This window comes from Amblyomma maculatum, chromosome 11 (assembly GCF_055883805.1).
Source record: "Amblyomma maculatum isolate TAMU_Amacu chromosome 11, ASM5588380v1, whole genome shotgun sequence".
Taxonomy (NCBI): Eukaryota; Metazoa; Arthropoda; class Arachnida; order Ixodida; family Ixodidae; genus Amblyomma; species Amblyomma maculatum.
Genome location: NC_139354.1, coordinates 56,809,910 through 56,822,110, shown reverse-complemented (window position 1 = coordinate 56,822,110; position 12,201 = coordinate 56,809,910). Strand labels below are relative to the sequence as shown.

At 43.1% G+C, this 12,201-nt stretch overlaps 1 protein-coding gene across 1 annotated transcript in view; it reads left to right on the top strand.

Moving 5' to 3' along the window:
- The window catches only part of LOC146173837 (uncharacterized), a 29,247-nt gene that overhangs the window by 11,207 nt on the left and 5,839 nt on the right, over positions 1-12,201 (top strand). The window contains exons 4-5 of the mRNA XM_084584583.1: positions 6,375-6,491; positions 11,656-11,801. Of these exons, the coding sequence (XP_084440709.1) occupies positions 6,375-6,491; positions 11,656-11,801 (263 nt within the window). The remainder of the gene's footprint in view (positions 1-6,374; positions 6,492-11,655; positions 11,802-12,201) is intronic.

Sequence of the window (12,201 nt, the reverse complement as noted above, 5' to 3'; positions counted from 1 at the left end):
ATGTAACGATTGTAAGCTAATCGGTCTAATTTTTGAAGTCCTGGACGTCCGCATTCTTGTGAACTTAAATAATATTACCGTTCTTTCAAGATTGGGGTATTCTCGAGGCGTGAGGCAGTGAGTGTACAGGGTTGCCTCCTTTTAGGATTATCTATCTACCGTTCTCCAACAAATCTGCACAACCAACCTGTCCTCGCCAGGAGCTCTCTTGTTTTTCTTTTCTTCTTTTGCTTTCTTCGATCTTGGTTAACGGCGAATCATCTGATTGCTCGGTGGTACTGACACTAGTCTTTTGACCCTGATTACTTCATCTTCTGTACAGATCAGTGTAGAACAAATCGACTACTTTCACTGTGTTGCTCACATGAGGTATGAAATTACCCTACTTGTCTTTTGTCACGCTCATATGATTTCTATGTTCGGCTAGCTTGATGTTGCGCGTTGTTAGGCTACCGCCGTTTTGTTTAGAACATGCTCGATTCTCTTCATGATTTACTTAGGTATGCCGGAAATTTAGATTCCGCCGACGCTGCACGTTACAGCAGCCTTTAATTTTATTTTATCTGGCCCCTAAGAGGGCTGAGAGCTGGCATCGATAAAGCGACGCGCTAATTTTTCACTAACTGTAGGCAGCCGAAACATACTATTTGGGCTCATCGTTTGCGCGTTAAGTGTTTTGCTTTGGCCTCCAGAGAGCATCAGGAGTGCAGCAATTACAAGAGGAAAAACTTGTAAAGCCGTTCCCACACTCTGGAATAAAAACCAATAGCAAACAAAACCTAAGAAGTGCATGCTGCGAGAGCAGCTGAAGGAAATGTGCAGGTGTCAATCTCAGTTATCCGGGGCGAACATGCCGCACTTTGCGAATAAATTAAAGAGAAGTCGTAATATCTAAAACCGGGTAAAAGGTTTTCATCACCACCACCAAGCGAACAACACAAACGGAAGCGCATACACCTTAGCAATGCAGTTACGTTATTACTTGACCTAATTTGTTTCGTATCGGAACACTAGAGCCCTCTAGGCAACTGTTATCAACTCTGTATATTGGCAACAGTGCAAGCCTTCCTTAAAAAAAAGTCCTGAACGTTGAATAGGAAACTAAAAATAAAATTCTTTGGAAACTGAACAAGCAGGGGTCGATTCACAACATTGAAAAAAAGAGAGGCACCAAGCGAGTAGTCCCTAAGGATGCACACAAGTTTGCCTGCTTCAGAAACCATCCCTGGCGCATTGAAAGCAGCCCATTAACCAACTAACCGCAAGAAAAGATAATAATAAAGACCCGTAAGAATAGAAGTAACAGCGACCAGCACTGTTGCTTTTGTGTTTCAGGAGGTCAGCACTTCGCTCTTAATGTAGCAGTGCAAAAATTCGATCTCTACTTTTATTTGTCTACTTTTAGCGGAACCCTTTCTTAACTAATCTATATGCTACAGATTACACTGTGACGATAGAATAAAAAATGCCCTTTTTAAAACCAGAACAAGACGCAAATTATTCGTTATTTCCATTCTTGGGATGCGTAAACCATTACGTTGCATAATTACACTGGACCGATAATTGTTTTTAAATATCTTTCACAACCTTCGCAAGGTCATACTGAAAGTTTAATAACTGTTTCTTTTTAACGAAATTTAGATACGCTGCGGGTAGCGCTTTTTCGAAGTCTTTAAAACATACTCAACTTAGTGGATGGATCGCAAAGTACAAAGCTGGAATCAGTCTCCCAGGGCTCTTGGATGGCGAACCAGGCATACTACCCCCAGACTACGCACGCTCGTTTGTACTACTTGGCTTATACCGCTGTCACATGGGCATTTCGAAGGCCCTCGAACCGATTGTCTGTCGACTCGAAGGCCTTCAAACGCTGCCACATGGTCGTTTTCAAAGGCCACTGAATCGATAGTCTATTGATCGAGCCAACAGAACAGCTCAGAACTCCATCGAGATCTCGAAGGCCTTCGAACGTCGCGCAAGGTTGCTAGCGTTGACCCGAGGAACATCCCGAACACATGTGCACAGTGCGTTAACGATGCAAAAACGTGAACAAGCGTTATTATATTTATATCTTTCATTTGCTGGTAAAATATTATTATTCCTAATAATTTTAAAATAGCATCGCTCTTTTTTAAGGCACACTATTTATGTACTCTCTACGACTGTAAAATGCGCCGCCCCCCCCCCACCCCCCAAGAAAAGCAAACACAATGAAAAGCATAGCCGTATGAACGTCAACGCGTTGAAAAAAAAAGGGTGTCTTTGAATAACAACTAATCCCCCCCCCCCCCCCCCCCCCCCCCCCCATCTGCAGTTACTAAAATAAGTAACAGTTATATTTTATTTTCCAGTTATAGACAGATTTCAGTTGTTTAACAAAACCGAAAGGAAGGATTGTGGCACCACAAAAGTTTGGCGCCAAACACTAGAACTATTTCAATAGCCCTCGAGTTTTGCCGTGTAGCAGCTGCACAACTCCTTCGAGTTCGATCGCGGTTGAAAATTTCGAAAGGGTGTCGACTCAATCGCCTTTGAAAGTGACCGTGTTACTGAGCTATTAGTTTAGTTTACTTGTGGAGTTTAACATCCCAAAGCAGCTCAGACTATGAGAGACGCCGTAGTAGAGATATCCGGAGATTTTCACCCCTAGTTGAGCGCCCTAACCACAGCACTACCACGGAGGATCTATTATTGAGCCGTAGAGGTCAACGGTTTAATATTAACTCAATGTATTATACTTGTTTCAGCTTTGGTATTATAACTCCTTATGGGCGCAGTGCATGTTTGCGCGGCTTAACCACTGCTTTGCCTAATCGAAAAATAATAAACATTCGAGAGGCGGAACTTTAGGTGATAACTATATGCGCCTACCGTTGCTTTCACTGCTGATGGTAAGTTCCTCCCCCAACAAATCATTAAGCTGTAGGCTGATGTTTCAGAACCTTTTCTTAACTATATCTTAGCAGAATCTGGTAGCCGAGTTGAGAAATGCAGTGTTTGCCACCGACAACAATGTTTCGAATTAGATAAGAAAAAACAGAGAATCAGTACAGGCCATAACTGCTTGTTTACTTCACTGGGCGCCTTTCCGTGCGGGGGCGCTTTAAACCCCAAATGCGGCCAGCCGCTGGCATTCGGCGAGACATTCCTAAGATACCCTATGCCTCACGCACTTGGAGGATTAATTATAGTCCCGAACTTGGAAGACGCACGCGTACGTGCTCTATATATCGGGCAGCCCAGCGTATTCTTCGAGGCATGCGCGTGCCTGACATCGCCCGGCAGCGTACTATTAAAAGCGATTTACATATTCGGGCGCCTTCAGCTTAAACTTGGCGATAGCTCGGGAGCTCTGTACGAGCTCAACGTCAAGCGCGCTCCACGCCTCCTTCTCCTTTTCACTCTCCAGGTCGAAAAGGTGCATTGTCTTATGCTCGGTGTCAGCTGTTGCGGTTCTTGTGTGTACGTACTTTCCACGAGCGTGCGGTTTTGAAAGCCGCAGAGCTGGCCGTAGTGACCCAGTAAAATAGTTTTCGCTCTGGGAAGAAAGGGTCGGGACAAAAAGTTGAGAAGAAGGGGGGGGGGGGGGTATAAGTTAACAGAGTAATTATCAGCGAGGCGATATGCTCTGCGCCACTAATTTGAGAGGCAGCCCCGGAGAGGACACGAACGGGTCTGCCGCGAATTCTTGTTCTATTCTGAGGAGCGAATATGCATATGAGGGCAGATGCCGCACGATTAATTCAGGAGGAAGGTCGCTCATCTGCAGCTCGTGCCTAGAAGAAAAAGATTCGGGGCGCTTTTGAGGAGATGAATTCAATGTAAGTGGTCGGAACCTTCACGTTGGCACTGACGCGGTGACGGCCGTTTGAAAGATGCAGAACGAGTTGAACTTTCTTGGCTAAAGTTCTCGAGTAAGATTGGGGTTAACACTGTGATGAAACTGCTTTGAAGAGAAAGGACCTTCCGGATTGGAAAGTATAAAATTAAATACGAAAGGTAAAACAAGCCTTCTTATCCAAAACAAATGCGTCAGCACTGTTGTGACCAAAAAGGCGTAATCTCTTCGAGATATCACCAAATCCAGCTTTCATATGGCACGTTTCTTACCTGAAGCTACGGTTACATCATGCAACGGCTTCTTATTTATAATAACGTCACTGGCTGTATTGATAGGCTAATAGACCCGTTGTCGAAGGGTTATGAACATCCGTTTTATAAGAACAATTCGAAGTCGCCTCTGGGTTTGCTGAAGCCACTATCGAGCTTTTTTCGCACTGCGTCCTTATAGTAGCAGAAACAGCGTAAGGCCTGATCAGCTTTGCCCTCTTGCGGAGTCACTGATACTTTGAGCCCTGGTCACGTTCGCATCCCAATTAAATGCGCCGGCACGTTTTGCATGCCGCTCGAGAGGGGGTCATTGACGAAGACAAGTGTGAAATTTATTCTGGCTAGCGCGGCTTCGTAATGAGGTATCACATGATTCGTTTCCGTGCCAAGCATCTCTTTTGATCACAAAATAGCAAAGTGGATTTTCTTCGGCAGAATAAGGCTTTCCTTGATCTTGAAAGGCACTTGCCTGGGTTTACTCCCATTGCATAAAAAAGTAAAATTGTCTTTTGGCGCGTATTTTGTGATGTAGAGAGTGCCCTTCACAATTGTTACACATCTGCGGCCTTGGGTGTTCGCATCTTAGATCATAGGTCTTGGCATTACCATACAACATCGAGGTGATAAGATGGGAGAAGACGAGAACACATTGAAAATATATACATTAAATTAAGTTGGAAGATGCAGAAGCTTTGAGCAGTGCACGTGATGTGCTCAATCGTCGTCATTGTCCTGGTGCTTACCAGTGTAGCCGCGAAGATCTAATTAGCCAAAGCAACTTTCGTATTGGCGTTTCGGCTGCTTAAAACAATGCCGAGGATTTCAATTTGGTAAGCAAGTAATTCTCACTTAGAGCGAATATTTGGAGGATAACCTGCGCTCCTCCGGTGGAATGCTTTCGATTATCGTTTTCTGATAGCGGCCCGTAAGGATTACTACTAACGAGCGTCATAAAGAAAACAATCGCTTAAATAAATTGGTAGGCGTTATGAGGAATATGAAATGAAGTGACTTATCATAAGGCATCCTCATACCTGCGGAAAGCAATATTTCTGCTATCATGTCGTTTATATTAGTGTTTGTCACGAGCTTCTTATTAAACAATTGAACAACTCATTTTAAGAGACGCATATTTATATTGCCGCAGGATGACGTCATCGCGCCAACACTAGGCTGCTGCTACGCGCCTAGTGTCAGGCGTACTCGAGGTATATATTATAATATAGGCCACTGGGGAAACGTACTACAGCTTATTTGGAATCGTAAAGATATTGCTTCCATTTATATATTCATTCCAGCAATAGAGAAGATAAAAATTCGAAGGATGTGCATATCTGCAACATTACAAGGAAAAGCTAACACTACGTAGTACAGATTGTTAAGAAAAAAATATCATGCACTGGGGGACGGAAAACCTGAAAGCTTTCAAGTGGTTTTGACCAAATCACAGAGGAAGAGAAACGGTAAAGATGATCGCGAAGGGAGCAGAGAAGTTATTTCTTTTCTCTCTTCGGAGGCTTCGCGCAGGTGTTTTCTAGTTATTTATCATAAATCTCATTTCTCTTTAAATAACTAACCAAACCACAAACGCCCTTTTCAGCATGCAGGTAAAGATCCGTTCGACACAATTTAACGAAACAGATTTGTCAAACCTGTGTGAACCGGTACACAAACTGTTTCGCTGCTTCAGGCCGAAGAGTTATTTCTTTAAATGGTTATGTCCGGCGTTGCGGGCCTGTGTGCCTGTACAAACACGTAGGTTGCCATTATGTTTTTTTTTTTTTATGAAAGTGAAGCGAAGTAGGTATTTTTGACGCACGTTTTCAACTAAAAGTTTGAAATTCTCGTAAAAAAGTGGTTGTTAATAGAACTTTTCTGGCCCCTCAGAGCAGAAAGCAGCTTTCGACAAAGCAATTTGAATCACTGCTGAGACCACCTCTGTTACTGGAGGATCAAGTAAAATCTCTCAATATACGAGCACAGCTCGAACTCACTGGCACACGGACCGCAATTTCGAAGTGATTCTAAAATATATTATTTCTGCAAATGAAAAATATCTAATAAACATGTATGTTATTTCAACAGTGTATAAAAACAAAAAGGCGTACAATGAAGTTCAATACCATTTTAAGTTGGGCTAGTTGGTAATTTCTTGTTGGAATCATTTTGTAGCGGTAAATACACGGACACAAAATGATTCCAACAATGAAGTTCAAGTTTATATGATTCTCCTAATAATATTCACTTCGTTTTTCTCGGCGCAGCTGGGAGCGCCTTCTGCACCTTCAGCGAGTTCAAGTGTGCCAACCATCGCTGCATCGCCGACAACTTTGCTTGCGACGGCCATAACAACTGCGGCGACAACAGTGATGAAAATTGCAGTAAGTTGACCCACGTATGTGCCTTGCAAAATATTTCGCATAGGCTTTAGATATCTTCTTTCCAGTCCGTGAATACGCCAGCAGGGTTACATATACTCGGAGACTCTACGCTTTCGTTTTTTCTCATCATGCTGCGGACCGTGGCAAAAGCACCAGAGATGATGAGGCAAACAATCATCAAGAGACACGGTCTTTTTCGTATAGGGCACATCTCCCGTCTTGTCGGGATATAGGTTACCATACTGTTCATATGTTACTGTGCAAACGTTACATGGCAATATTTTGATGGTAACCTTTGAAGCGCCTAAATATTGGCCGTTGTAACATTTAGTCTGTGTAAAAATAAACAAAACATGACCAAAACTTCAAAACTGGCGACTTTTAACATTTTTCTACATAGCTTACTGACGTATAAAAGTTACTATAAATACATATAGTTCAATTTACATAGGTTACTATGTTTAGAGTGTAGCAGAGGCTATAATTTAGGCCGCGTCTCACGGATTATGTTTGGCGTATGCCTATTGCAACCTCCGCGCAGTTCACAATTCCTCGAAGAAGCTGTTGCAAGTAAAGCTCGTCAAATGTGTAAACATGTGGGCATGCTGGAATTTTTTGTGCCTCAGTGCAATTACGCAAATGGGGCAAAGTTGTGAAGCCTAATGTGACAGTGTCATCATGGGTGTTTTTCTGTTAAGTGCAGAATGGCGTTTTGATCTCCCGTTTTACAATCATGAGAAGCTACACTGTGAAAGCGAAATGAAACATTTACGAAAAACGGCCGCGGCCGCTGTTTTCATTGAGGGTTGTTTCTTGGGTGAAATATGTGTAGCTGAGGTTCTCCAGGTTACTAACATCTGCACTTTTGGCGTCGAAGGCTTCAAATTTAAGTTAAAACGCTGGCGTGATTGCGCGTCTGAGTTTAGGTTTTTTTGCTTATTTGCATAAAGGTTCAGCCTATCCCGCAGGCGTCCCTGTCAAACAGAAAAACTCAAGTGACTGTGCCCGGCAGACCTGTAGGCCAAACCGTAATAAGTATGCAGCATTTATGAATTTCTTCAAACAGAAAAAAAAAATATTTTTTTAATAAAACTATCACATACACGGAAACAACTAATAAGTGACTGTATTTGATAATTGCTTTCTCTGTTCATTTCTCATGTCCCTTTAACTTTGTCTGTCTTGGATGTGACATCACTATGATGATATCTAAACAAGTAAGGCTACTCACAGGCCCCGGTATCAAACTCAAAGCTGAGTAATATAAAAATAAATTTGAAAATAAACCGTTATATATACCTTCCACTAATCAAGATTTAGAACAATAGTTTCGAAAAAAAAGAGGGGTATGTTTTTCGGAAACATAATTCCGACTTATGATTATTGACATCTGTTGGAGGTGTGTTCGCTATAGAGTACATGAGCATAAGCAGACGAAGTATGATGACGCATGCAGCTTAGTTGCAATAGTGCAATGAATGAAAAACGTCCTCTTCATATTGAACTAATTTAGTTCCATTTAGCTCAGCTCAATTCAAGTTCCAGGCGGTCACCCATACTTTCATTTGATTCCCTTAAAATCTTACGGTACATTTTTGACTGACCTTCCTATCTTCTCAGTCGAGGGCAAAATACCATTTCAGGGGTCTCTTCTGGCCGGCGATAGAAATAATGTTACAAAACCAGATTCGTTATTAAACGAACGTTGCTCTTTAGAGATCGATTGGCAACCCCTACAAGCAAAAGCGCACTAATGTTGTATGCAGCGAGTGTGCTTCACCCAGAGAATAACAAAAAAAGGTAGCAAGTAAGTACTACTAGCAAAGAGAGTGTACAGAAAGGAAACAATTGTATAGATCCAATCCAGCGACGTACTGTGTAATCTACATTTTGTCGTCTCTGTCAAGCATTGCTGAGCACCTATCATGCCCAGTAATACCGCCGTCTTGACCATAATTTGTTGAAAACATTGTGATTTCAACCCATTTGAAGAGGTTCAGAGTAAACTTATCGTTGGTTCTCGAAGTCTCTTGGGAAAAAATTTACAAACGTTTGTAAATAAATGTTCATCCGGCCGACCATTTATTTTAATTACAAAAGTTTAATTACAACACAATCGAAAGAATAACAGAAGAGACACACACTGAGTTGGGTCGCCTTTCAGCTTAGGGCGGTCCGCTGTCCTATGTGAGCGTGCAGGAGAACGTCAGTCGTTCCCTAAGCTCGAGCCGCAACTCGTCGGGCTACCCCCCCGCCATTCGCGGTTCGCACGCAGTTCGCCCTCCGAGAAAGAATTCATGCCCCACTTCCCCGTTGATACAGTTCAGCGGAATCCGTAGCCGGGGTCGAGTTCGCTAAAGCAACTGTCGAGGATGCGCACGAGATTGACGACTGTCGGTTACACACACCCAAAAGAAAAAAAAAAAACAACGTACAGACACCTGCGGGTGCTTGAAGGGGTCCGCCAACGGCGTTCGGAGCCTCGCGCACCAACCAACAGGACAAATACAGAACGGCCGAGTGTTCTTCAATGCGCGAGACCCCCACCCCTTAAGAAAGACACCAAACAGGCAAACCACACATGCAGGGACACTTCACACTATAACAGAAACAAGAAAAAGCCCCCCCCCCCCCCCCCCGCCTTCCTTTCCTCGACGGCTTCTCGAAGCGGGCGGAAACACACAAACACACACAAAAAAAGAACGTGAGCACACATGCACTGTTGACAACCTTACACTCAGTGATGAGCAGAAAAAGTATACTGCGACGAGTTTGAGAAAAACGATGAGTAGTACGTTCTGTTCTGTCAAATCTGCCTCGCATACATATTTTTGCGCTACAACGTTATGCGGCAGAACATGAAGATTGTTGTAATCAGTTGAGATGACCTCAGTTATGAACGAAAATTTAGGAGAATTTTTAGGCGTACGCTTTCTCTTGTTCCTTTTTCGCATCCGCCGTAGAAGTCAAGCAGCGAAATGGAGGTTTAAACTGAACGGTCTTTAAAGCGTTTTGGGGTTTTGTTAGATAGTTCTCAGTCCTGGTTTAACGCACACACAGAAGTTCGCTTCCACCTGCACAACTAGAGAGCTCGGACTGGAAATTACATCAGAGCACCAACATGGTGAATGGGCCCAAACACCCGTAAAACATATTAGCCACAGCTTGAAGCCTGCCAAGTCCTCCAAGTGCACGAGCTTCTGGGAAAAAAAGAAAGAGCGGGACGGCGACAATAAATGATAAAAAACCTAACGGAATGAGAAAAAGTTTTTTTCAGTTTTTTTAAATCTTCTTCATGCATTGCATATAATGTCTTTATGAATACTTATAAGCCTACTTACTATATAATTAATCGCCGTAGAACTGCAGAAGCGAGGGGCGCATATAAAAAGGAACCGCATCTAAAAGCGGGAATATACGCTACAGATGGTACAGTGGCTAGAAAAATGTAAACACATTTCAGGAATATATAAAATGCGAAATGAGATAAGGCACAAGCAGACTACACCAACCCTAACATTCAAAAGCTTCGAGCCGTAAAAAAAGAAGAAAATAATCAGGTACATTGAAAAAAAATTTCTTCAAAATAACGCAACATTTGTACTGAACGCGGACTATTAAGAAAGAGCAGTCAAGCTACAGAACATTCTGCCACATAAAATAATTGAGCATAAATATAGACTATGGCATCAAAGTGACATAGGAGGTTAGTTCATATGTCATAATCATGGCGCACGCTGGAGTGAAGATCATTCCGTGTATTACTCCGCTGGCTGCTGTGTTGTAGGCCAACATACCTGCAACCTAATTCTGCGTGGCGTGACTCCTCCTACTCTCTGTGTTGAGGCAAAATAAAAAGGCTACAACAAGGACATTTCATCTGATTTTAACAACTAAATTCGCCACTCAGTGCATGTGAACATTCGAAGTTTATAAGAGTCTAATCCTCTAAGTGCACCTTTTTTTTCGGGAGAGGAGTAAAAAGGCGCGAATGCCCATGAAGCCTAAAGCAGTAATGCCTTATTGGTTAAAAAGTTGTTCGAGATGCCCATTGCTAGTCTACAGTATATGTGTGTATGAAAATACGAACGCAATATGATAGCCTGCTATAAGCTTCAGGCCAATGACCTAACACTCTGTCAATAAAGGGCTTCCGGCTTGAAAGGTCGATTTCTATACTTACACATTTCTTGCAGGAAATCCGAAATGATGCAATGACAGAATGTGGGGACGAATAACTTACACAACAGCTATGAAAGAGAACTGAACAAAGGTTGTGGCGGAAGCTTAGGTTTGCAAGCTAAGCCCATGTTTCGATAAGAGGACTTCTACTGGAAGGCAAACCTTGTCTAAAGTCGGGCTTGGCTTGCGAAGTGAAGCTTCCCCTCAACCCTTGCTCCGTTCTCTTTCAAACCACGTAGTAATATTCTTCTTCTAGTTCTAGCCTCGATCCTTACGTAATTATGACACGTAGTGGTGACAATGTTCTTGACGACAAATGAGGAGTCTTTAGATTCACTGGAATAAACTCTTTATTGGGGCTGACTTGCGTCCGCAAAATAACTAAGCAAACAGCGGCGTTGACAGCAGGTAGCTTGCTCGTGGGTCGTCTATCTACAAATGCCCGTCGGACCTGCCAACAGGCGGAGAAGAAACATCTTAATAAAAGCTGCACTCTGAATAGTATAACCTGGATAATGGTAGCAACTGACGCAAGTGATTAGAATCTTCGCGACACAACTTTAAATATCTTATGTGACGAAAAATGATAACGCTGCGTCCCGCTACAACGAGCATGAACAAACAACGGGTAAGAATAGATTTGTGCGCTGGAATCACAGAGATAAGGCCGCATGCCGGCGGATATTGAAGAACAAATAAAAATGTAAATGGAGAGGAATATTTGAGCAACATGTTTAGTTTATTAATAGGCACCAAAAAACAAAATAGACAGCATACATTGGCATGGAATGCTCTTCACTCAATTGGACGGAATTAGTTGTGCATGGACATTAGTGGTTGCTGCAATTTGGCGCTTGACATAACGCGCCGCGACTGCTGAGAGGGTTTCAATGCATCGCCTTTTAATTCGGCATTGACTCAGTCCAAGTCAGTGTACTTGGGGCATATCCTCGAACAAAATGGGCGCCTGTTCCTCATGCAGATTTTGGCTCGAGCATCTGGCGCTCTATGGGATCGATGTCGGTGATGTTGGTGGTGGTCATGTTCATGGGAGTCTGCATTTTGATGCCCCTGATCGCCCGAGCCTGCTATGGCCCGCTAGACTCGCAGCAGCAGCAGCAGCAAGCGGTAAGTGTCCTCGTGCCCATCGCTTTCATGACCTGGGAAGCCCCTCTCGCATATGACTTGCTCCCGTAATGAGCACTCTCTTTGCAATACATTCAGATAGCAAGTTCATCAACTTGCTATAATTACTGAGTAGTAAAATCTTAGCTTGGTGGAAGAGTGCCTCTACTGACATCTCGTACAATAGCGTTAGATAGAGCCCTGTTGGCGCGTACAGCTCACCTCGTTTGTGTCACAATTGCCCCTAGCTGCCATCCGAAATGCTGCAACTGTAAGACATCTGACGCAGCCATTTTAGCCAGGCTTCTGTACGGTTATGAGAAATAACCAGCTGGGATATAGCACGTGCCATGCTGCCAGGAGGTAAAATGGAGAAGAAATTTACTCTCCCTTTTAAGAGGAG